This window comes from Lutjanus erythropterus, chromosome 17 (assembly GCF_056507025.1).
Source record: "Lutjanus erythropterus isolate fLutEry1 chromosome 17, fLutEry1.hap2, whole genome shotgun sequence".
In the NCBI taxonomy this organism is placed as follows: domain Eukaryota; kingdom Metazoa; phylum Chordata; class Actinopteri; order Lutjaniformes; family Lutjanidae; genus Lutjanus; species Lutjanus erythropterus.
Genome location: NC_139333.1, coordinates 20,495,415 through 20,521,737, shown reverse-complemented (window position 1 = coordinate 20,521,737; position 26,323 = coordinate 20,495,415). Strand labels below are relative to the sequence as shown.

Below are 26,323 nucleotides of genomic sequence, written 5' to 3'. Positions count from 1 at the left end.
AATGGATCAGGAAACACGCCTCTGCTTCTCCTTTGGACACACAGAATTGCAAACTGGATAAGAAGTGTTTGAGTGTCCGAGTTGATTCCCCCGCAGGCAAGAAGAAACTTTCCTCTGGTCAAAGCTGTGCCTACCCCAGACAGAGTGGGAGGAGATGGAGATGAAAGCAGATCCTGAATGTGTCAATGTATATTTTCCTCAGAGAGATTTCTATCCCCATTTCACTTCTGCCCACACCAATAAAATGACTCTGCATTGTGTCAGCAGCCTGGACTTGTTTGAATCAGAATGGTTTCTTTTTGAGTCACCTGCCAGCATCTAAAGGAGAGATTTGTACCGTCTGTCTCCCTGCCTCTTCCCTCATCTCCTGCTCTCTGTGTTTCTCCCTCCCTCACTGCATTTTTCCCAGGCTGAGGCGTCCATGGACCCTCTGGCTCCGCTGCTTTCGTCAGTGACTTGGAGCGCTCTGAGAACTTTGTGAACTCTCCCTGTGTTGGAGTGGGAAGGGAGAGAAGAGGGGAGCAGTTGATGGGACGCAGCCCGGCAGCAGCAGCAGGAGGCTCCTCTGGAGACGGCATCGGGACTCTCAGCTGGAGAAAATCCCCCCTGGGGTCATGGCAAGACAGCGCCTCAGCCTCCTAACCCCCCTGGCTCTGCTGGGACTCCTCTTGGGGCTTGCAAACCTCAGCCATGGCTCGGCCGGTGAGGATGAGGATTACTACATGCAGGAGCTGCTCACAAGAGATCAGTACAACCAGGTCCAAATGCTGGAGAAGCCTGTGGCCTCGATACCTGACAGGCATGAGCACCCCGGCCAAACCCCTGGCAAGAAAGTGCCCAAAGGAAAGGCAGAAAGCAGCAGGCAGACGGATAAAACCGCAGATACAAAATCAGGTAAAACCACTTCCATCTCGTAGAGGGACAACTTGAGAAAGTGTAGAAAGTGTTCTTAAAATTGTTGTCTCATGCTTTCTTGTGTATACAGTAAAACTTTATTCTTGCTCTAGAAATCCTTTACAAAATCATCTTAACTGTGCCACATTCACTCAATCAGCCATAATTATTTCTACAAATCTGACAGCAGAGGTTTTTGTGGCTGCAAAATATTCTTTGAGTTTTCAATCAAAATCAAACTCTTGTTCCGAAATTAGCTAAAAAAGTTTTGCTGACCGACAATCTTTTGTTGAGATCATTTACTTGTCCTCTTTACATAAACCTGTCTTTGGGTTCTAGAAACCCCCCAAAATTGTATTTCAAAAATTTTCCACAATGAGCTGTGAACTTGATTTGTCATTATTTGGGTCCTTAAATATTAAATGGTTGCAACTGAAAATATTAAATTATTAACAATTAGTGTTGCCATTAGATTACAGTGCATGGATAATGATTTGAGCTTCTTTTTTTTTTTTTTAAGTCAAGTTTTGATTGATTTTTCAATAAAATAAACGTGACAGCATTGTAAAAAAAAAAAAAATCACAAAAAATAAGACCTGGTTCTGTGTCCTTTTTTTTCAGCTGATGCTTTTCAGTGAAATTTGTTGCTCAACATAAAGCGGAAAGGTTACTGTAAAAAATAAACTATAACTTGTTTTAACCTAAAAAAAGTGTCCAGGCTGGCTTAAAATCATAATTTGACTGAATGTAAAAATACAGGTTGAGGTAATTTTGTAATGATAAAAACTTTTCTAACAAAATAAACCTGATATTAATTCAGTTGTACTTGAGAAAACATGTTCAATAAGCTTAAGATATTAAGTTGAACCAATAGCTGTTCAGTCACTGATCAACATTGCGAACAAGTTTGATTTCCTCTCACATTTTCCTCATTTCACACAAAGCACTAAGCTCCTGTTGGAGCTGCTTTGCTGCAGTATTGATACAAAGACAATATGTGAAAGTAAAATTATTAAATTTTAAGTGTAAGGTGGTAGGGAGTGAATTCAATACTGTGAAAGTGTATTAAGACACCAAGTATTTTTCATCATATATATTGTCTATAACTATATTAAGAAGAGTCTCGAGGAAGTCTGCTAAAATATTGATGATGTTTTCTGCAGTTTAATGAGTTTATTTAACTCTGTAAAATACATTCATTCATTCAACTCATCATTTCAAGTCAAAAGACTTCTGAAATTTTCTGAGAATAAATAATAGAAATTGTAAGTTTGATGAACTTGAATGAATAAAACTTGTATATTCACATTAAGTCAGCGAGAAAAGAATAGCTGATTTCGCTATATTCCTGTATGATTTTTACAGAGTTGTAAATTGCAGGTTAGTATTTGGAACTTTTTTTTCAGAGTCAGCTAACATACTCCAGACACTCACTGCTGCATGCTGTTTGATGAATTCAAACAATATCTGAGAGGAGCAGCTGAATTCAATTCACATGATGATGGATGTGCAGAGAAAAAAAACAACAATGATCTCCACAGGTAGTCCTCCTCCTCTGTCTCCTCCTCTTCCTCATTCCCTTGAATGCATAGATCAGAGCCGTGTTTCTGTGTGGCCTCTGCCCAACACCAGGATTTGCAGCCGCAAGCACAGCAGAGGTCAGGACTGCATTACACGCAGTAGGAGCCAGAACACGTGAAATCCACGTTTCCCCAAAAGCAACGAGACATATAGTAACGTACATCTGTGTGGGACTCTCAGCACATGCAGTAGCAGGTTTGTAGGTATGTTTTAGATACTAGCAGGTGATTGGAGGATAGTAACATGCGTGAGGGCTTTGGTTGGTTGGTGGCAGATAATGTCGAGCAGCTGTGTCGACATTGACCTCATGTTTCAGGCATCTGGCTTCACGTGTCTCAGCAGACGTACCTGCAGCAGGTGGTACTAAAGGAAGAATATCAGTGATAACAGTGAATTACACAAGTCATACAGAGTTTATCTCCATCACACTGCATCATATCAATAAGATAACGTGTTATTTTTATAGACCTGTGTATATGGACGGTAACGACTTTTAAGCAAAAGTATTTACATCGTATTGGTTGATGATAGAACAAATAATGGAAACTTAATCAGAGGTGGGAAGTAATTAAATAGATTAGTTGTACTTCTGCACTGATCAATGTTTTATATTAACAATTGATCAAATGACTGTGTAATGTGAAACTAGCCAATCATAGTGACAAACCCCCAGAGTATTATCACCCAACAGAGTATTTTAGCTCCTTTCAGCTCATTGTTTTGGCTTTGCCCCCCACAAATTTACTGTTATGGTTCATTCTCACAGATGTTTTCAGCAAATATATCTGATGTACACTACATTCCCAGCACTGAATGACAGACAAACAAAGTCACAGACTAGCTGGTGGAGCATTTAGCAGTTAGAGGTAGCTGTTTCAGATTCCACAGGAGTTGGTGGAGACCAAAACAGAGCTAAAATGAGCGTTTATTGGATATACATTCACCAGAGGGCTGAAAACACGTGCCACTAAATGAATGCTTATATTGTTCTGTATCTCCTAGACAGAAACAGGCAACTGCTTGCTAACATGTTTACTATAAAGGTGATAGCATCTGCGCCGTGGTAGCTCACTTAAGGAAATATATGATAAACTAAAAAACAAACAACATCAAATCAGTTAATGCAGCTTTAAGAACAGTTGCGAGGTTCTGGCTCTTGAATGCTTCCATTTGGAGATACTGCTGGCTGGCTTGTATCAAAAGGCTATAAGGAATCTTATATGTCAGCTTTGTTTCAGCATGATGACACAATTAAGTTTTGACATTAAAGATATGGAAAGAGCACTAGAGCATGCAAAGCATGTAGAAGCATGTAGACCTTCAACTGATCTGAAAGCATAAAATGGTTCAATGGCTCAAAACGTGGAGAGAAAAAAAAAATCCTGTATGGCTCAAAAATCTTATTTTTTTCATTCATTCCAAACATGCAAAGTGAAAACTTTGCACCCAAGCAATTATTGGTACATGTTAAAGCACTAAAACTTTTGATATTAGAGGTTTTTTTTTGTTGTTTTGTTTTGTTTTTTTTTTGCCTTAAGGTGTTTTACTTAAGTTTAAGCCCGTTGCAGTGTGTAGGATTTAGTGCCATCTAGCGGTGAGGTTTCAGATTGCAACCACCTGAATGCAAGTCACCTCACTCTCCCTTTCCAAGCATGTAGGAGAACCTATGGTGACTGTGACACTTGTGGAAAACTTGAAGGGCTGTGTTAAGAGCCAGTGGCTGTTCAGGAACACTGTGGTGAAACATGGCAGCCTCCATGGAAGAGGACCTGTGCCTATAAATGGCTCATTTGAACATAATTAAAACACAACAAGTCTTATTTCAGGTGATTATACGCAAATGAAGGCAAGCTTTATTATATTCCATTACTGCCATGTTCTGCCAATAAATACCCCTAAATTTTATATACTTGACCTTCAAGAAGAATTTTAATGCACATAAATATTTATTTGCTGTGTTCATTGTGTTAATACAACTTTAGCCATGAGTATTACCTGCACCTCACCATCTGAATGATCATATCTCAGAGCCTTCTATATCCGTTACAGAATGAGACGAGGATAAAGACTTTCAGATGTGAGAGGGTTGTTATCACGTGGGGCCTACCTGACCTGACACTCTGTCAAATAAAAAGCACGCGCCTCTCTTCCATCTTCGGTTGCTGCAATGTGACTTCCTGCCCTCATCCTGTTTCTTGTACAGGGCATTTCCATGACGGATTTGCACCTTGAGGCAATTATCTTATATATGGTATCATTATATTAAAGAAGTAAGAGTGCACATTGAAATGGAGCATTGGCTTAGCTCCTGTGTGTGGGAGACTTATTCATGACACAAATTTTAATGTAGAGTCTAGGGCTGTGACGGTATGATTTTTTTCTTACCGCAGTGACAAAGCAACATATTCCTACGAGATGGCAGTTTACCACAACTGTCTTAAAAGTTATGCTTTTTCAACTTTATTGAAGCATGATGTCATAAGCATATCATGGATCTTTTAAGGAATAGGGCAGTGTGGATGTGCAGCATGCATGTAAAGGACAGTAGGCAGCAAACAAGTGACCTTTAAACTTAAGTGAACTTTAAACTTTGCGGTAAGTTGTCAGTCTGGCAGTAAATGTACAGTACATGTTACAGTGTGTCACTTGGTAAACACAACAGCTTCTCAAGACCAAGAAATCCAAACAGCTGGATAAGTGATGGAGGTTAGTGTAAAGTAAGTTGAGCAGGAAAGTTAACGCTAAAGCTAGCATTGTACCTTTACAACATCAAACATCATTTAGAAGCTTTTTAATCCAGCCTCTAACTCCACTGTGTTGGAGATGTGGTAAAACGAATCCATAATGATAAATCAAACACTGTCTTCAGTGATTATTTATGATTTTGTTGTTGTTGTTGTTAGCATGTTGTTAGCCGCCCACTGGCAATCCCAGGTTACCTTGTGTGTGACATCACTTATCCATGGATGTATAAGTAGATCCATGATCTCAACATGAGATCGATCATTTAAAATAAAATGTGCGGTGATGATGAGTTCAACCCAGTGGGAGGTACAGTCATGGTAGAGTCCACACAAATGTTCATGTTTATGTTCAGTCAAGATGTTTTGAGTTTATTTTGTTGAAATTCATAACAGCCACATAGCCTAATAACTTCAACACGTTATGCACTTAGGATATATTTAATAGTTGAATGAACTAAAAAAAAAGCGTTAGTAAAATATATACTCAATATTTTTGTGTGCATATGTGCAAGTGTTGCAGTGTTATGCTGAACACAAAAATGATTTGCTTTCTTAACATAGAACTGATGCAAATCCCCAGGTTTTTACAAACTTATTTTCTTGTTTGCATAAAAATGAGTCAAAAAACATTTTAGAAAAACGTAAAAGGGAATCAGATTTGTTTGTAATCCAGTGTGCCTGAACATTTGTTGGTGCATCTTAATATATTAATCTTAACTGAATTAGTATCGAGTAAAATTACCTCAAATTGTCTTTTAAATTCAATCAACTTAAAATTTTACGGCAGCCTGGACATTAACTACTTCAAGTTAAAACACATAATTTGTTTTTTAGCACTATATTTTCCTCAGGTTTAATACACAGACCTAAATTGGTTTTTACAAAACCTAAGTTCAGTTAACTTACATTTAAGTTGAACCAGGTCAAAATTATTTACAGTCCACATTAAAAGTTGCTTCCAAGCTGTTTCCAAATGTTTAAGTTGGACGAGCATGTTGGTGTTTACAGTGTACTGGAATTGAATGTAAAGAGCACAAGAATTTAGTGTTTTCAAATTCTGTGCCCAGAGATTATCTCTTGGTTCACTCCCCAGTACTGAATTTATCCATATGTGTAGGACTGAATACAGCCCAAAATTTTGTGTTTCTGTGTCAACAATATTGCTTTTCCCTCTGTATGTTGACAACAATGAATCAGCAGTTTTAAGGGTGATTGGAATTGTCAAAGCCACTCTTAAAAATGAAAAAGTTTTATTTCTTTTCCTATATTAATGTCATTTCCTTTCTCAGTGAAAACAGCCAACAAAAAGACTGAGAAGACCAAGAAGAGCACCCTGAAAACCCCAAACAGTGTCTCAGAGGGAGAAGGACAGTACAGCTCGATAAAAGAGGGTGAGTGAACAATCGATGTCACTCTTACTTGTTATGGGAAATTCATGATCTCATAAAAACTCATCTTCCCCTCCAATGTTCAGGGATCATTTCTCCGCTTTCACGGGAGCCGTTCGGATGGGAAAAAAGCAACAAACTCTCTCAGAGATGACAAATATTTTGGAAAGCCGAGAAGAGTTTTCAGAAAGGTTATTTTCCCTGAGAGGAAAAGTCTGGCAATATAAAATGATGCTCTTAGAAGTGAAGTCAAGCCACAGAGGCACTGGTGTCCTCTTTGCCTATGAAGCATTGTGTTTGGTTTCCATGGATCACAGTATATTTGCGAAACTGAAGCCAGGATGCCCCAGTAGCCTTCCTGCCATGACATGACAGATTAAACTCGCTCGACTGAAAGCGTGATTTGGGGCAGAGCACATGTGTTTTGACCTCAGACTTTCCACAGCTGATATTTGTCTTATGTACGTAGTGTCAGACATTTCTAGCATAGAGAGGAGCTGTATTTAATAATGCTGGGAGGTTAAGAGTGGCCAACTGTGAATTTATGTGTTTATGTTGAGGCTATTGTAAGGAACCCACAGAGACAGACAGAAAGGCAGCCATTTTTAATTTGGCACCTGGGAATGAGAGCAGAAAGTTGGATATTCTTGCATGTTGGAAAATGGGAACTCCATGCCGACATGCCTGGCACGAAGACACCCACACAGTCAAAACCTGGAAGGCTCAGGCTCCCAAAATCATGTTTTCACGGCTGAAACTGTGACTCAACACCAATCTGTTTTCCAAATTTGTTCCAGTGTCTCCTGGTAGCAGCTGATTTATCCGGGTCACACTTTGACTGCTTCAACAATGTAAAAATCACACACTTCCTCAAGAGCTCCATTACGCAGCTTTAGAAATCTTTTTAGCCTCCAAATGTTTAATTACTCAGCCATTGTTGGAGGTGTAGTAGGACGTCAGTGCCTGCCACATCCACACATACCAAAACAATAGGGAATTCATTAAACAAGGTCTCTCAGACCAGTAATCAAAGTTTGATTCAGCGGATGTTTTTTTTTTTAACAGCTTATTCATTGTTCCCGTCAGTCGAAACAGAAATGTGTTGAAACAAGATGTTTCCGCTCAGATATCACAGTTTGTAACATGTGCACAGCCAAGCAACAGAGGCAGTCTGACAAAATGCTATTGAAAAACTGGGCTCTTTAAAAGTAGAAAATTGTGGATTGATGTGCAAATGACGATGTTCAACGATGATTCAGAGTCTGGAGCCTGTCACATTGAATTGTTCAATGATTTTTCTTTTAAAGTGAGGCTACGTCACTTCTGAAAGAAGAAATGAGACAATCTTCCTGTTGCAAATGAAAAGCTGAACTCATAATCCAATTCAAATAAGAAAAGCTGATGCACTGATGAAATTTGCTGTTATAGCCTTACTTGGTCTGCTATGACCAGCTTATGATGGCTAATGTTAGCTAGTGTTAGCCAATTCCAGTGCCAAGTTAGCTGAGCTCATCTGAGATGGACTGATGTGTGGCCTGACGAGTTCACATTTTAAAGTGATATTTGAAATCATGGATTTTGTGACCTCTGGGCTAAGCCGTGCAAAGTTCAAAAGCTAGCATCTCTGATGGTATGGGGGTATGTTAGTTCTAATGTCATCATAGGTAACATGTACATGCACAACATTTGTTAAGGCTCCATTAATGCTGACAGGCACCTATAGGTTTTGGAGCAACATATGCTGCCATCCAGACAATGTCTTTTTCACGGACATCCCTGTTTATTTCAGCAAGACAATGCAACGCTGAGACATATTCTGACATAGATATTGCTATATAATAACGCTATATTAGTATGCTGACTTTGCTACTCTTCCACCATTCAGTAGAAGGACTGCAGTGGCTGTTCAGAAAGTGCTGGTTGGAACAGGCTGATTGCATGTCCTCCAGTATTGCTGCTTACAGCTTTCTTTTTCTCAGTGTGTACACATTGTTTGGGTACAAACCAAAAGCAAACGGATGCAGAGGACACAAGTAGGAGTGGGCGTTTTCAAGCAGAAACAGTGATAAGATAATCAATTGGCTGCTGTCATGCTAACAGATAGCTATTTGGGACCAGGCTATTTCCAGGAACAAAAGTCCTTGTTTGTAAAGTTACATTGCTGATACTTCACATTTGAGTTTAGTTTAACAAAATGGCAAAATTGCAAGACTTTGCTACAATGCAACATTGCAGGTTCCTCCGGTCTTTCTTTCATCATCGCTTCTTGAATTTATTACAGCAAGCGGCAGCAAGCAAGCTTTACCCATGTGCTACCCAACTTGCCACTAGCCTGCAATTGCCATTTGTAGCCACAAGGGGCCCTTAGTGTAAGACTATTGACTGTAGGCAATATAAAGATGCATGACATGACAGGTTCCCAAAAGTGAAGCTCAAACATCTCGATCTTCCTGCTAACTCCATGTTAGTAGATGGGACATGGGCCAAACTAAAACATCCAAGTACCTGTCAAACAAATTTTTCCCAAACATGGTTTCTGTCATATCTATCATGTTGATGTTTGTTCAAGTGTTCATTTTTCTGATCAGTTTGGTTTTAATTAGTTAGTTGATGCTATAAAAAGGGGGTTTCGTGGCATGATTGACGGTTGAGCTCTGCTCACGACTGAGTCAGCTGGTGTATGGGCGTGACCCCGACACCGTGGCTCCAACGCTGAACGCTACTGCGCAGACTCTTGCTCCAAATGACATCAACAGTGCAAGATGGAAGTGCTTGTACCCAGAATATTTTGGCTTCATTGTTGTACAGTGGGAGGAAGTGGAGGCGCAAAGTCTATCTTTATATACAGTTTATGGTCTGTATGACCAGTAGCTCATGGTGCCAAATGTTAGTCACTGTTTTTAAAGTCATATCTATATCCATAGATATTGATGTGTAACAACGCTAAGTTAGACTGCTGACTTTATGACTAAAGTATGACTCTATTTGCACTACTGTTAAACTATTTTATGTATTGTAGATTTTGTAGTTGCCTGAGTTGCTTTATTATTACATTATTTACAGGACATCACATCTGTTTAGATTGCTCTGGCAGTGCTCCTCAAAAATTCACTGTGTGACAGTTAAAAAGCGTCCAAAAACTCTTTATTCGAAAGCTTTCCATACCTAAACATCATAATATGAATAAATCATACACTTTAAGTGTTTCATTTCTGTACCAACAGATGTGAAATATCTTCTGACATACATCGCCTGACTAAACTTAGATCCAGGAATTGATTTGGGGCCTCAGCAGTAATATGGCAAGTGGCCTACATAGCAACATGCTGGGCCTCGACTGTCTGTTTTGTCATTTCTCTTACACATTATTGTTGAATCCAGATGCTGTGTTCCTGTGTGGGTCCTCTTGCAAAGGATTACATGCAGATGGTGATAATGATTTAGGGCTTTGCAACATGGCAGGCACCCATCTATTTTTTCGTCTTGCTAACCTTGATCCGTTGGGCTGCTTCGAGGGCCGGGTTGTCCCTAATATGTTGTGATCGCTCCATTCAGGAAGCCTGCGGACTTACAGTATGCGTCTGATTCCAAGAGAATTTTAAATATAGGCATACAGGGTTGCAAGTAGATGAACACATTTGTTTTATTGCTCTATAGAGTTACTATGAATACTGCACTCACTGGTCTTACCAGTGGCTTCGCCTCTGGTTTGTTAAACAACTTTTATGCTCCAGTTTAACAGCAGGAGGTAATTTAGTCTCAAGCTATGTTTGCTTTATGCACCAAACATAAATTGTGTCATGCATGTGTGGATTTTGGATGCTGATCTTCTTTGTCTCTGGTTTCTCTCAAAATCCCGGTGCATATGATTGATGGTCTTAGGTCCTCTCACACATATCAAGCTGCTGGAACAGTCATACAATGCAAAGACTGCTTCCTTTATGGATTAAATATACAACCCCAATTCCAAAAAAGCTGTTGTGAGTTGGGGCGTTGTCATTTAACTGAGTATAGTTCAAAGACAGCATATTTAATGTGAAAATAATCAACTTTATTGTTTTTTTTTCATAAATATACACTCATTCTGAATTTGTTGCATGCAATATGTTCCAAAAGTTGGAACAGAGGTGACAAAAGACTAGGAAAGTTGTGGAATGCTAAAAAACAAAAACAAAAAAACACCTGTTTGGAATATTCAACAGGTAAACAAGATTGTTACCAGCGCAAAGTTCAAAAGCTGCGATGGTATGGGGGCGTGTTAGTTCCCACGGCATGGGCAAGTTGCATATCTGTGAAGGTACATACAGGTTTTGAAGCAACATATACTGCCATCCTGTTGTTGTGTTTTTCAGGGACGTCCCTGCTTATTGCTGCAAGACAATGCTAAGACACATTCTTCATGTGTTGCGATAGTGTGGCTTTGTAGTAAAAGAGTACTGGACTGGCCTGCCTGCAGTCCAGACCTTGACATTGAAAATGTGTAGCACATTATGAAGCGCAAAATTTGACCACATAGACCCCAGACTTTTGAGCAACTGAAGTTATATATATATTGAGGAAGAATGAGACAGAATTTCACTTTCAAAACTTTAAAAATTTGTGTCCTCAGTTCCCAAGCTTGCTGAGGGTTGTTAAAAGAAAAGGTGATATAACACAGTGGTAAACATGCCTCTGTCCCAACTCTTTTTGGAATGTGTTGCAATTATCAAATTCAGAATGAGTGTATATTTACCAAATAAACTATGGAGTTTATCCATTTTAACATCAAATATCTTGTTTTTGTATTGTATTCAGTTGAATATAGGTCACTGCATTCTGTTTTTAGTTACATTTTATGCAACGTCCCAACATTTTTGAAATTGGGGTTGTACTTCACTGCAAAACTAGAAGCCCAATGTTGCATGCTGTAAAAGCAAAAGTCCATATAAACACTAAGAAAATTCCTTTGTGCCTGTTTCACTTCTGGGTGTTCATTTATGCAGGCAGTCCTGGCTCTATGACAGCGACATGTGCAGCATATGCTGCATGTTCAAACAGACTGATGCCCAATCGGAAATTCTTGCTCTGAAATTCCATCGCTGTGATCTGAGGAAGTCTGCAAACAGCTTGATCTGACCCAAAGAGCCGACGGGCACAGGGGATTTCACACGTCAACCTTGATTTGCCCATTTGGCCCTCACCGGTTGATATCCATTGTAGTGTAAAAGATGAGCCAATCTCACACAAAGACCTCTATTTAGCGAGCACCATCTCAGTTTCTGCAATTACTTAAAGACAGGCATTTGTTCAAATGAACGGCAAACTCCCTCCAGCAGCAAATGAGAGCATTTTTAAGTGATGTGCAGCTTGCTCTTTTAAAGACTGTGTTTTTCCAAAGTACAGTCAGGGTACGGCTTCAAGCCTGCCAAACCATTGCTGTGGTAGCAGTGGGTGTTAATGGATAAGTGGCATGCTCACGGAGTTAATTACAAGTTGATTATTCATTCATCAATGACTGCTAATTTCCATCACCAGTACTGCCAGTAAAGATATGCACAACAGGACTAATTGCATCATAGATGAGTCATATCCTGTGGTTTGGGTTGGGAGGATACCTGCACAGTAAAATATAGTATCATTATCTACAGTAGTGGTTACAAAATGGTGTGCCAAGGCTCATCGGTCTGCCGTGAGGCAAGTCAAGGTTTGACATGGGATTTTTTTGACAACCCTACATCATTACTGCATTTCCTTGTGCAACCACACAAAAGGTTATGAATGCATTTTTAATTTGCTAGATCAAAACCAATGCAGATACAAATTTCTGTCAAAGCCAACTCCAATTTTGGCCGGGTCTGCAGTTACCGGATGGAGGAAATTATAAAGAGAGTGACGCATCATAGGCACTGATTGATTGACCGCCTGTCTCCAAGTTGCGCCTCGAGATTTTGGCTTGAATTTTAGATTCATTAAATTAGATTAAATTAAATAGGAACAATAAATAAATGAAATAAATTGAACCTTTTAACAAATGTTTTAGTTGTTTTAGGATTTAAGACAGCAAAATTCCATTTCACTTGAAGAGAACATCTGTATACAAGCTATGGAACAACAGCCTCCGGAAAAATCCTTAAAAAAAAAGCACAGCAAGATGAAGAAGAACTGTAATTCTGTATGTCAAATGAGTATTGTTTACATTGCAGCATTTCTACATGACTAAACATGGTGCCGTACTGTAAGACATGCCTACAGCAGTACATCAAGGTCAAACGCTCCTCAGCATCATGTACAGTGCAGCGCTGTGCTTCACAGCCGTGTCTCCACTGATTTACACGTCGCAATCAGAGACACAGGGAGTTCTTTCCAGCCACAAGAAACAATTCTGAGAAAATAACCCAGATAACCCTGATGAGGTCATAGAAAGGTTATTTCTTCAAAAAAACAGAAGCAAATAAACCAAAAGCATTATAGGGAGCATTATCGGAAATGTAATATCCAGCGTTTTTTTTTTTTTTTTTTGGAGTTTGATTCACACTACAGACCAAAAGTCAGAATATCTCAGCCTCTGCTGCTTTTTTTTTTTTTATTTTTTTTTATGAAAAGCAATTTAAAATTATGTTCAGGGTTCGTTGTGTTTTACTGGAGCTATAGAGATGTTGTGCAAAAGGTTTCAAAGGATCACACAACTTTTTTATGATTTTGACCCATTTGCCACCTTATCCAATACCTGTTAAGAGGACTACTACCAAGATCCTCTCCGTCTACCATTCATTCCAGTGTTTCAGCATGGAGACGGGGGTCATGATGGTGTAGTGGTTAGCACTATCACCTCCTCTGGCATTGGCTTCCTCCCACAGTCTGGTCCAAAGACACACAATTTAATTGGTGTCCAAAATTGTCAGTGATCTTTGCATCTCTATGTGTCAACCCTGTAATGAACTGGCGACCTGCCCAGGGTGTACCCTGCCTCTTGGCCATTGTCAGCTGAGATCAGCTCCAGCCCCACGCGACCCTCCAAAGGATAAGCCATTATAGATAATAGATGGATGCACGCATTAAGTAAATGTCAGATTCAGTAGCAAAAACATTTTATTTTCATAAAACATGTATTTGGTGCACTCCAGGAAATATCAAATTGGTGCTGGTTTATTCATTTTGAGAATATCTTTTATCTCTTTTTGTAGATGAACTCCTCAACTGTGAGAGAATAAACCTTTTAGTAATCCAGTCTCTGTATTTTGTAATTCTACAACCTGTGGATTCACAACATCTGAGCAACAAAATCTCATCACGAGTGAACACCTCAAAAAACCTTTCCGACACTGAAACACCTTCCTTTGATCATATATCTTTTCACCCATACCTTCAAACATGACAGGTTTGCAGCTGTAGCTGCTGCAATTTCCCATTTTTTGCCTTTCATGATATTGCTATAGTCATTTCGACAATTTAATCACGTATTCAGGGTGCAGTAAGATGGCTGTGATAGGTGTGCAAAATTACAAAAAGGAAGCGTTAGTATACAGTCATTAATCAGCCATGAAGCAGTTTAGACATCAAAGCCTCCGTCATGCTGTCAAGCTCTATTTCATTCATACAGGCTCACCTTTTGTAGTGGGATTTTCCACGTTTGGAGGGGCTGTTTAGAAGTGTATAATGTTGATGATGCACATGAACTTATATGTCTCTATTTAAGCTGAGACTGTGATGTGGATACTGCAGATGAACAAATTAGCTGCAAGGAGATTTGCCTCATGAAAGAGCTTCAATCTTGAGGTATTGTTGATTTTGGTTAGGAGGCAGAACAAAGAGACATTAATACTGGTAATTCACTATATTCAATTTACATGGCGTCCATTTTCCTCTGGAAAATTCAGGCCTGGAAACTCAAATGTCATACTGCTGTGGTCCAGTATGAGCAGTGTCACTAACCTATCAACTTTATACAAAAATTGTCAACTGGCTGGTGAGATATTAGTCATCAGGCTCATAATCATATAGTCATATAGTCATAATCACAGCTCATAATACAAAAAACCTTTAGCCACATGTTCATTCATATATTGGTGTAAAACAACATTTCATGTCTTGCAATGTATTTCATAAATAAAATAGATATATCACATACCTGTCTAGGAGGAAAAGGGCCCAGATCACTTCTGGATCATTTCAAATCCTGCATTTCTATCTATCTGTTGAATGCCTGACTAAGTGTTTCATTTAGCCTTTCTCTGTTCTCTGGTCAGTCCTTTTTGTCTTTGCCGATCTTGCTCCAGTATCAGCCGTAACCTCAAAATATGATGTAAAAATAATTCTCTAAATAAAAATCCACTCCTGCTTCTTTTTAACTGGCTAACATACTACTTTCTGCTATATGTTCTCTGGGAAATTGTAAACACAGGCTCCTCCAGGTGAGTGCCATAATTAATTTTGTCTGACTTCCAGGAGAATCCAACCTGACAGCATGTCACTGGTTACTAATTATTCAGCAACTGGAAAGACAATGGATAGGGGAAATCTGGGGGGATATGGGGCCATATTTCAAGCTCAAATAAGATATTTGATACCACTTGGAAAACAGGACCTCTGTTTGCACACACAGGGTGAAATCAGAGGTAAAAGGCTGGCTTGTAAATGTAGTGAATAGCCACTATCATAACAATCATATTCTAATTTAATTTGGACCTTTCACTTTATTAGAAAGAAACTAGTCACTGTTCTCTCTGTGTTGATTACATTAGGTTTTCTGTATAGAGCACCTATTATTAGATCTTCTCAGTAACAAACACTGAGTGCAGCTGCTGTCTTGTTTGCTTCACACATTTGAGCTCACTGTGCAAAGTCTAAATTGCTCATTACTGTTTAGTCTAGTTATTAATAAATGCATGATTCTTTATTTGGGAGCTATACTGTGCAGGAAGCTCCTGGAGCAATGCAACATAATACACGATACATAACATCGCCATCACAAGCCAATTTGTCATTCTCGTTACCCAGAATGCCCTCCCATGGGACTGGAGACACTGAAGATTGATGATTTCCAGCTCCACGCGTCAACTACGAAACGCTACGGCCTTGGCGCACACAGAGGTCGTCTTAACATTCAGGTAAGTATGTAAGAATATAAAAAGTTGGCGTAGCTTGGGCACGCTTACCAGAGATGTTGGGGCTTGCATCTTACCCTGGGCAATCTCGCCCTTTTCTTGGAAGCCTGGGAAGTAATTTTTTTTCCACAAAGCAGCAAAATATGACAGAGAGATATTATCTTTTAATTTCAGGATCAGTTTAAGTTCATATTTAAGCTTCATGGAAAGATGTCTCCTGTAATAACTGGCTTCTGCTTGAGTTCAATGTGGATGACATTATCATTCTATTTCAGCTCACATGCAGGATATTTTAATACTCTAACTCAACAGAGAAAGTAATAGTGTTGCCATCAAACCAGGGGCACATCCCCAAACCTAATAAAAAGGATTGGCATCTGGGAGAAGAGGTATTTCCTGTTACTGCAAGCTGTGCTTTGAGGGTATTAGCCTGTGTTCAGTCTGCAGCGAGCCTCATCTTCTTCTGCAGGCTGCACGGTTCCCAATCCAACAGCACAATTAATGAAACACACACACACATGCTCCTAATTCGCTCAAGACGGAGAGGCATTATGTTTCAGGAACTCAACAAAACAAAGGACTTGTTGTTTGGTTTGTGTGTGTGTATGTGAACGCCTGTCAGGGATCATAGAAGGACAGAGATAGTGTCCATCCTAGAGAACAATTATCTGTAAATCAGCAGAAACACATAGAAAACAGATGTTGCCTGTTGAATCGGGCCCGCGGCCAGTGAACTCAGTTTATTTCCACTTTTGTAGCCGCTAGAGTTTGTTTAGATTCCAGACACCAGCAGTTCTGTGATGAACTTAGGAGATGCACATTTGCAGGAAAACATGCAAAGAAATTCTAGACAGCAGTGACTACCTTCTACATTTGTAACAGAAATGTTTAAACAGTAAGAAAACTGCATCCCTATCCTGCAGTAAAATACATATACAGTAAATTATGGTATTCTTGTGCCAGATTTTTTCCAAATTTAAGTAAGTAGTTCATGAAAGGTCCTGGGTCTGCACCTGGATCTGGATTGGCACCAAGATACCGAGATATTAGTCTGCTACCTGACAAACAGAATATAAAACAGACTCTCCTTGGCAGAAATACTTGCAAACCTTACAAATCATTCAACATTAAAATAGATATGCATTTTTTTGCTATAGTAATTTGGTTTAAGGAAGCTGAACACCTGCTTGTCATGGCTGGAAAGTGCATCCCCTCGCTGTGAGGAAATGAGGGAATGAAAGAGTCAATTGTGTGCAAGTGAAGATATTTTTTTCCATTTCTAACCTGCATCCTGACAGGAAGCTGGATCAACCAGTCTGCTTGTTTAAAACGCAGAGTCATGCAACATTTTAACATGTTCGTTCCACCAAACACCAAATTGAGCTTTGGATTGATGTCAGTGTCGCCGCCAGCTAATTTGTAATGCCAGTCATACATAAAACTCAACAACAAATACACAGTATAAAACACAAACTTAACAATATGTTCATTAACAATGCAAAACTCAGAACTATACTATTCTAAAACAAAAAAGCACCAGAATGTTCACGACCACATGACCGATTCCTTCTTCAAAAACTCTTTCAGTTTGAGTTTAAAATGATCCCAGTCAGGATCCAGCTTGAGTTCTGTAGGTAAGGAATTCCACATGTTGTTCCCTGAACAGAAAAAAGCTGGATTTACATGACGGCACCTTACAATTCCCATCGAATGCTCCACATTACTGAGGCCAAAGCTCTGAGTGGAACCACAAGGTCACTAGAAAATTTAATAAAATGACCAAAACTGAACATATTGAATTTCTTAAGAACATGCCAACATAGTGTACCTTTAATATGCAAATGCACTTGTGTCACGTACCATTCTTCTGGGTTCAGACCTTTAACTAATTAGCTGCGCCGTGTAAAAATAAGAGTGCTGCACTTCAAAGACTCTTGACTTATGATAAAGAGGCAGTGATATTATGCACTCAGCACGTACAGTACAGTATGTCATCATAATGTTGGCCTGTCAGCATATGAGTGTGACTGTTCACACATCTCGCTCTGAGCCAGCAGCGTCAACTGGTCCGCTTTTTATAGAGAGATTAGCATTTTTATGCATCATAATGAACATTTTCAGCTGTTGAAGCAAGCAAGTGTCAAGAGAATGTGTTCTCACGCTACATCGGTAAAACGGACACTAAAACAGTTTTAAAATAAAAATCAGGAATGCTGAGAAATGGGGAAAAAATCCCAACAGTCAGCCCTGTCTGACAGATGTGTCCTGTTCATTCCTGTGACTCGACTTCACTTCACGCCATTTTCACTTATTTAAGTGTGATTCAGTCTAGTTTGAGTAATCCAGTGCCTGTCTTTATCCACCTGTACAGCATATTTTAGATCAAATCTAAGCAGCTCAGCCTTGTTGACTGCTGTGTATTTCACTCTCACTACACTCTTTGAAACAAGGGTGCTAACTAGAACCATAAATGGTTCTTCAGCCTTCATTTATTACAATGGTCCCTTTCAAAAGTGGTGGTAATGCAGGCTTGTTCACTAAAAAGCACCAAGGTTCCAAGAATAAGAAGAAGAATTTGGTGGAAAAGGAGAACCCTTATGGTGTAACAGTTCCACCCTGAAACCTTTGTGGGTCATATTTACAATCTTTCCACCTTCTAAGGGTGCCAACAAGAATCCACCGGCAGGTTCTAACGAGAACCATTTTCTAGTCTAAGAGTTTTATCAGGAACCCACCCTAGGGGGTCCTAACAAGAGCAATTTAATCTAGAACCCTTTGATATTATGGTACAAAGAACCCTTGACAAAAGGATTGTTGAAATCCTTGAAGAACTCTTTCTTCCTAAAATGGTTCTTTGGATGAAAATGGTTCTTAATGGAACCCTTAGTCTGACAAAGAACCCCTGACAAACCTTTTCATCAAAAAGAGTTTTTCAGAAGCAAATGGTTCAGGGTAGAACATTAGCCCTTCAAGAAAAACCCTTTCAGAACCCTTGTTTATGTGAATGCACTGTCAACACTTTAACCTTTAATAAATTTGGATTAAAAACAAGAAAAGCAGAGGTTGTCAACAGCACCAGTCTGTGTTTTATCTTTCATGTTCTGTGTGTTTGTGTTTCCACATGCACATCTGGAATAAAATCCTGTTTCTGGCCCGCAGGCCGGCCTTTATGAAGATGACCTCTATGACGGGGCCTGGTGCGCGGGGAGAGATGACCCGCTGCAGTGGTTTGAGGTGGATGCCAGGAGGCTGACAAAGTTCACGGGGGTCATCACACAAGGCAGGAGCTCCCTCTGGTCGTGAGTAGGAACCCTGCAGACATGCATGGAGAACTGCAGATGGTTGAGGATGAGGATTTTCTTGTCCACTTGAAAGGATAATTATGGGGGATGGATTCTGTGCCAGTTTTCTAAGTTGCCTTAAATCAGGCGATGTCTTTTTAAGTTGTTTTAAACCATTAGTGGGCATTCATTGGCTCGATAATCCAGCACATTAAATATAAATCTCTTTGAGCTTTTTCAGATTTTATTGTTGTGTTTGTTGTGGCCAAGGCATTGCACTCACTCTGCATTCATACTTTTCACTTTATTTCAGACCTCTGTCAATATAAGAATGAAGGAAATTAAAGACATAATATAAGAAAAAGATGAAAAATATATATTATAGATATGGAATAATGGAAGTCACAACCTGAAAACAGTTAATATCCTCCATTGCTACCTTGCCCTTGTTTTGTTTTATTAGTGAATACTTAGATAAGCCGTTAATTCCAAGCACAGGCTGGCATCAGGTTGAACTTAAAAACAAGATTATAAAATGCATTGTTCCAGTCCTTTATTACGATTGGCTGAGCTCATTCAAAGCCGTTATAAAATACTCTGTAAACACACACCTGTGACTGCATCACATCAGTCTTACTGCACCAAACAAATAGTTTCAGAATGTTTTCTTGTGAATTTCGAGAGGTGGAGAGGAAAGAGGGGGAAGTTAAAAAAAAAAAAAAAAAAGACACGATAAAATTAATGAGCTGCAAAACTCTAAACAAATCTGGAACTGATCAGCGGAATATGTGATGAGAAAAATCTTGCTATTGACTTTAAAACAGTCACTGAAATGGAACTAAACCTGGTGGTGAACTCTATGGTTTTAGTAGTTATGTTGGCCCATGTGTGGGTTTAATCGGTACAGATTTGCAAAGCAGTCAGCAGTCAGCTGAGATCCATCTACACCAACCACTGTGTGCAAAGGACCACTGTAAGAAAAGCTCTGATTTGTGCTAAGAGTCAAGATAAATCATGTCAGTGTCAGGACAACTAATAGTAATGATATCCTTACTTATGGCACATTACAATTAGCGACACTATTCCCACGGCTGAGAAACAACACACACACTCAGCTTTGCTTTAGTCTGAGAGGCTGCAGCTTTTATTCACTGACAAACTCAAACTTACAGACTCACTACACCACGCTCCTCTGACCAATCAGTGGTCTACAGTGTTTGCAAACTTACCGTTATCATCAGGACGATACCTGACTGTATGCTCAAATACAATAACAACACTAACATGCCGATGTTTATAACTTTTATTGTGTTTACCATCTTAGTATAGCCTTTTAGCATGCTAAAATTTGCTAACTTGTTTAACACATGAAAACAGCTGCATGACTCTTCGCTTACGGGCCTGGTCTTTTAGCTGAATGGATACTGCAGATGCGTGTGCGACAAGAGATTCCCACCGTAGGTTTTGACTCTTGGTCCTTTGGGTTGGGCTCTAACCAAGCTTGGAGGTTATATTAGTGGCAGCAGTGGGATCTTTCCAGTGCCGTCTCTCTGGTCGCACAAGTCCCCCCAGTTGAGCCTCACTCCTGGCGCACATGGATGCGCTCTCAGTAAGGCGTGACATATGTAAAACATAAAAACAGCTGCATAATCGCTTGCTAACAGGCTTTAGCTGTGTGGGCTACAAGAGATCCCTTAAGATTTTGACACTTGGCTCTTCAGGTTGGGCTCTAACCAGGCTTGGACGTCACACTAGCAGTAAACATATAAAGTGCTGCTGAGACTGACTATCCGTGCATAATTTCAGAGCAATCCATCCAGTTGTTGTTGAGACATTTTACTCAAGCTACTAGTCAGTAGGATTCATCCTCTGGGGACCATTAATGTCTGTACAAATTTTCATGGCAATCCATCCAATATTTGTTGAGATAAAGTCATTTTGGACCAGTGTGGGTAACGGATTGACAGACCAACAACCAACATTTCCATCCACAGAGCCATGTCACTAGCATGGCTAATAAAAACCCAAACACAGTAAATGGCCAAAAATCTAATTATATATGGCACGAGTTTCAAAATAACTAACGGGAACTAGACAGACAGTGATAATTGTTCCAGGACTCTAAACGACTCTTGGACTTTTCTGCAAAGCCAACTGGAAAATGTGACTTCAAAATATAAACAAAACAAGCTTTTCAATCTCGTCCAGATGGCGCTGAAGCTTCACTGGTGTTTGCCCTTTTCACAAGTCTGTTCTGATCCCCTCACTGTGGGATTAAGGGTTTTGATTGATTGGAGTGCAGCCTCATTCTTTCATCTCTCTTAAAAGGTCACTAAAATATAAAAATAACACTGGAGAGAAAGGACTAAACTGCTCTGCGCGCTTGTTCATCACATTCAGATGACGGGAAAATGTGATATGACAAGTAGAGAGGCTATACTTTAAACTGTATGAATTGTAGGATAATACTTTAATTACATTTACGGTAAGTGTTTGCTGACTACAATACGGGATGAGTCATACAGCTGTGGGCTGCTGACAGTGTCTGTGAAGCTTATTAAGATATGAATTATCATCATGTCTCCCGGTATCTTATGTACATAACTTCAGAATACAAAGGGATGGGAATAATCTCACCTCCCACTGCTCAGCTCATCAGTACATTAGTCTGCCAGGTCTTTTTCGAATATGAAGATATTTTTTAAATATAGAACCCGCCTTCATGTCCCCAATGATTCAATTACTGTGCCAGAGTGTAAATAACTTCAGTGCTGTTTTTAAGGTTAAGTTAAAATACAGTAGTTGTGTGGTTGTAGTGGCTTGTTTTGACCCATTGTTAGTTTTATTTTTTAATATTATAGTTGCTTTATTTCCCCACACTAAAATATGGTTACTCAACCCAGTACTGGACAGAACAAACTCAAGTTTTACCTTAAAACTGAAGCAAATGATGCAAATGTTCTACAGAATAATATTCATGTGACTTTCAAAAGAATAAACATGTTACACTCATTTTTAAAATTTTGTTCCCTGTCTGTTTTCTCTTTTAACTTGTGGTTGCTATTACTGGTTATTGTAAATGCAAGTAAAAAGTTGCAGACCTGATCTTTTCACACAGCCTGCTATACATTTCTCAGTTTGGAACACATGTTCAATGTGTGTAATCGGTACAGGGAACGTGTCCCCCCAATGTACAGAAGAGGGAAATTAGATACCCTCCAAAACTGTCATATGTTCAAGCTCATACTTTTATGTGTTTAATTAGATGTGGTTGGGTAGAGGCAGCATTCACTCTATTGTAATGGTAGTGCCACACTACAAAAGAAACCAAAGAAGAAGATACTCCGTGCACTCACACACATACCAGTAAAAAGGCACATGATATGTTGACAGTCTGCAGCCCCTGAAGTGCCACGCTAGAGCACACTGTCATTACGCATGATTATACTGTTTATCTTCATTAAATCACCTGAAAACAACACCAGACTGATACAGTATAACCATACAGACCTCTGTCTGATGTGTGTAGAGATCTGCTTTTTTTTTTATGAAGGAGAAGTCTGATTACCAGGGTTCATGTCTTTCTTTTTTGCTGAGCTGTAATTATCACGTTTAACTGTGACTGTTTCAGAGATGTGAGACCACGGATGTGACTGGCTGAGGGAGTATTTAATAATCACACCCCCTGACCTATTCTGTTCTCCTTCACCCAGCCCTTTGCATGTTGTGAAACTCAAAACAGCCAGGCTGAATGTCTTGGGTTTGAGTGGTGAAACATTGATTTTCCACCCATTGGGCACACGAAGTTAGCCCAGTTTTGTGTCGATGCTACACTGAAACTGGGTCAACCCTTTTTGTGTGTGACATTTCTGCTTCCATGCACACAGAAAACACAGACTGTACTGTACAGTATGTGTTTGATTCCATGAGCTCTTGAGAAATCCACTCTGAGCTCACAGACGATTATGTATGGTTTTGTTATGGTTTTGTCATGGGGAAAGGTACCTGTAGTCGTAGCGCTTCACTTTGAATTATTCAGCCCACGCTATTCAACAAGACCGCATTCTCCTTTATGCAAGACCTGACTGTAAGCTCTTATTGTGTCAGGGAACAATACAGAAAACCCATCCTCAGTGTGTTTTTGAATAAGGAATACTTTATAAGGGCGTTTAAATAACAGATTTATTTATGTATTCTTTAGAGATAAGTAGTAATTCAATCATAATACCAATTTTTGGGTTGCCATGTTGTGAAGAGACAAACCCCTCACTAATATTTATTCAATGCAGACTTGATGACTTTTGAAATTATTATAAGCTATAAAGCCTACAATTACATGTTAATGGCTCACAAATAAAGCAGCTGTAAATAATAAGTTGCTTAGGAATGAAGCTTGATGATTCAGCAGGAGAGTGACAAACTGTCCATTCATGGTCAATTTGTGAATCAATTAATCAATCAATATGATTTTACTGTTATAGAGCTGCAGGTTAGAGCAGTTCAAAGTACATTACAGGTAAATGACAAACAAAAAAATGATATATTAGCAACATAAACAAAATAAAAAAAAAAAGGTTAAAATGCTTTAAAATAAAGTGACAGATATGAATAAAAGCGATAAGATAAACAGTGAAAAAATGATTAGAAAAACAAAACAAAACAACACAAATTAGAATAAAAAAAATACTAAAAGCCAGGCTAAAAGGGTAGATTTTATTTATATTTATAGATAACATTCTTCTCTTCTGATTAATCAAAAAGTTAGTTAAAACATTTTTTTTCAACCAAGTAAGTTGTTTTAAAACACTGGTTGACTAGCTATTTCTTTAGGCTCTTTGAAATCAGATGAAATGATTTATGCAGACTGAAAGAGCCTGTGTTTACATTTTGCTGTCGCAGCTAAAGCGAACATTTGCCAGTTGAAAAGAAGCAAGAGGAGATTTTTCTTTAGATCATTTTACTTTTTTTATGTTATATTTTGTGGTTATGTTGGTGGAGACACACACAGACCACAGAGGCCTTCAAAGTCAACACAATATGAAAGTTCATTTTGCTGCTTTAACCAATAATAGAGCCCTTGGTTGGAAAGTGGTACCAGTCTTGGTAAGAAGAAGTATAGCCCCTCACTCTAATTGTTTGTTAAGCCTTTTAATAAGAGGCATACTGGCAACAATAAAGAGATAAATGTAAGGGAAACATAGATAAGATATTCCTTCATGAGTCTCACATTGAGGAAGTTTATAAGGTCCTTTTTTCTTCTTCTGTTCACATTTTCCCCACCACCTACCTGCTCCTTGCTCTGTAATAATATTTGACAACTTCTGGCCTTTGTACTTCTTAATTGGAGAGGGTGGCACAGTCTTCTGGAAACTGCTGCGTAGTTAAAGAGCATGGGGAGATTCTTTATCAGGCCGTGTTTGTAATTTTCCTTCAAGGCCAGCGCGATCCGAGGGTACAGAACACACCGATGCCTGAGACAGAATATCTCCACAATTAGCTCTGTAGTGCATGTAGCTGTCTGCTTGGGGGCTCCTGTCTATAACGGCGCTTTAATTAGAAGAACTGGGAATTCTTACCAGGCTGGACCAGCTCAGCACTGATGTCTTTATCCAGAAGCATGGGAGTCACTGCCAACCTACATACTGCACACGCTCAGTAGAGCTCTGTCTGGCACGATGGGACGTCATCTGTCTTTAAGTCTTTTTCCAAGAAGTATTTATCTTCCAAGTCTCTAAAATCTTCTAACTGTATAGACTGTGTACTGCATTTAATACATTTTTCTGGAAATTGCTGGAATCAGCTGGCAAAACACTGCAAAGTAACTCACCTCAGGTCGTCACAACCCTAAAATTTTCAGGAAAAATTCCTGAGGGCGTGATCTAAGTGCTCTCAGTTGCAGCTATGGCTCTGATTATTGCATACTAAGACTGATTTTAAGATATGGAACTGCATTACCTCATTCCTTATAATGCATCTTAGACAAAAATTTAATGCAGATTTGATGTTCACTGTGATGGATTGTAGACCTCAAGAAAGTTTTAAGAGGGCACAAATAGATTTTGTACACTAATTGAAATGAATAGAAACAGAACAGATTAAAATTACTTAAACATATCAACATGGTTTGCAGAATGGTGTACTTTAAACTACTTTGTACTGTAAGAAATCTATTTTTAATGCACTTCTATCTCAAAGTATGAATTTTTGGCTGTGCCATTGTTTTACTATGGTAGAGCAGAAAACAGCCACTGAACACTGTACTCAAAGTGCAAATTATATCAACTTTGACCTCAGTTGTCGCTGACTAATCAAAACTTAACCAGTGAACTAATAGCTGTATATAAGACATAGCCAGAAGTGTTACATGAAAGCAGGAAAAATAGAGACTGATGGATGAAAAATTGGCCTGAGCTCTAACATGACATCACCAGGAAATGCACAGCAAAATGAAAGCAGTCAGATGGGGCTACCAGATTTGTGAATTGGCATATAGTTTACACACTTTGCTAAATCCAATACTAAAGTTAGCTTAGCTGTTCACGTGCATAAGACATGCCAGGCGGACATGATGAATATTCTTGCACTTTTCCTCTGCAAGTCTGTGACCTACTTTGCTTTGAGCAAAGAGTAAATTTCTAATCATCTGAACGCCGTCTGACAGTATTTGCTTTCTCGACAAAAGTCAGATGAGATTGGAGACTTGTTGTAAGTGTGAGGTTGCGAGGCAACCAGCAGAGAAAGTCAGTGTGTCTGCCCAGAAATAGTTACAGCACACATCCTCCCCCCGTAAAACCACAACATTACAATTTAGTTTGTGTACAGATTAAACAAATGAGCTATAATGTGTTAATTAGAGAGGTTTAGAGGTGCTGGCAGGGGTATTTTTGGAATTCAGAGTGAGTCAGGTTAGCTGGTTCCCCCTGTTTCCAGTCTGTCTGGCTAAGCTAAGCTAATCGGCTGCTGCCTACATTCATATTTACTGTACAGACATGAGAGTGGTGTTAATTTTCTCATCTAACTATCAACAAGAGAACAATAAAGATGTTTCCCAAAATGTCAAACTATTCCTTTAACGTTTACTGCTATTTATAAACCTAGAAATACATAAATGCTAGTTTAACTTCATAAAAGAATCCCTCACATCAATAATACAGTGCCTTTCCTTAGCCTGGTTCTAGACCTCTGAATCACCTTCCACATTTCACATTTCCGATTTGCTCAGCGATTCAAATGAATGAATGAAGTGAAACAAAATGGCAGTTCAATCTGATTATCAGGCTAAAGTTTCCTGGAATTCAGCATCCAAACTCCGCTCAGTTAAAATGAAGATCATCTGCACGACAGACTTCAGT

At 39.2% G+C, this 26,323-nt stretch overlaps 1 protein-coding gene across 1 annotated transcript in view; it reads left to right on the top strand.

Moving 5' to 3' along the window:
• The first annotated feature begins 302 nt into the window (after positions 1 to 302).
• cpxm2 (carboxypeptidase X (M14 family), member 2) overlaps positions 303 to 26,323 on the top strand; it is a 45,448-nt gene continuing 19,427 nt past the window's right edge. Inside the window, exons 1-4 of the mRNA XM_084740938.1 lie at positions 303 to 894; positions 6,509 to 6,610; positions 15,584 to 15,693; positions 18,850 to 18,989. Coding sequence (XP_084597064.1) covers positions 615 to 894; positions 6,509 to 6,610; positions 15,584 to 15,693; positions 18,850 to 18,989 — 632 coding nt within the window. The 5' untranslated portion in view covers positions 303 to 614. The remainder of the gene's footprint in view (positions 895 to 6,508; positions 6,611 to 15,583; positions 15,694 to 18,849; positions 18,990 to 26,323) is intronic.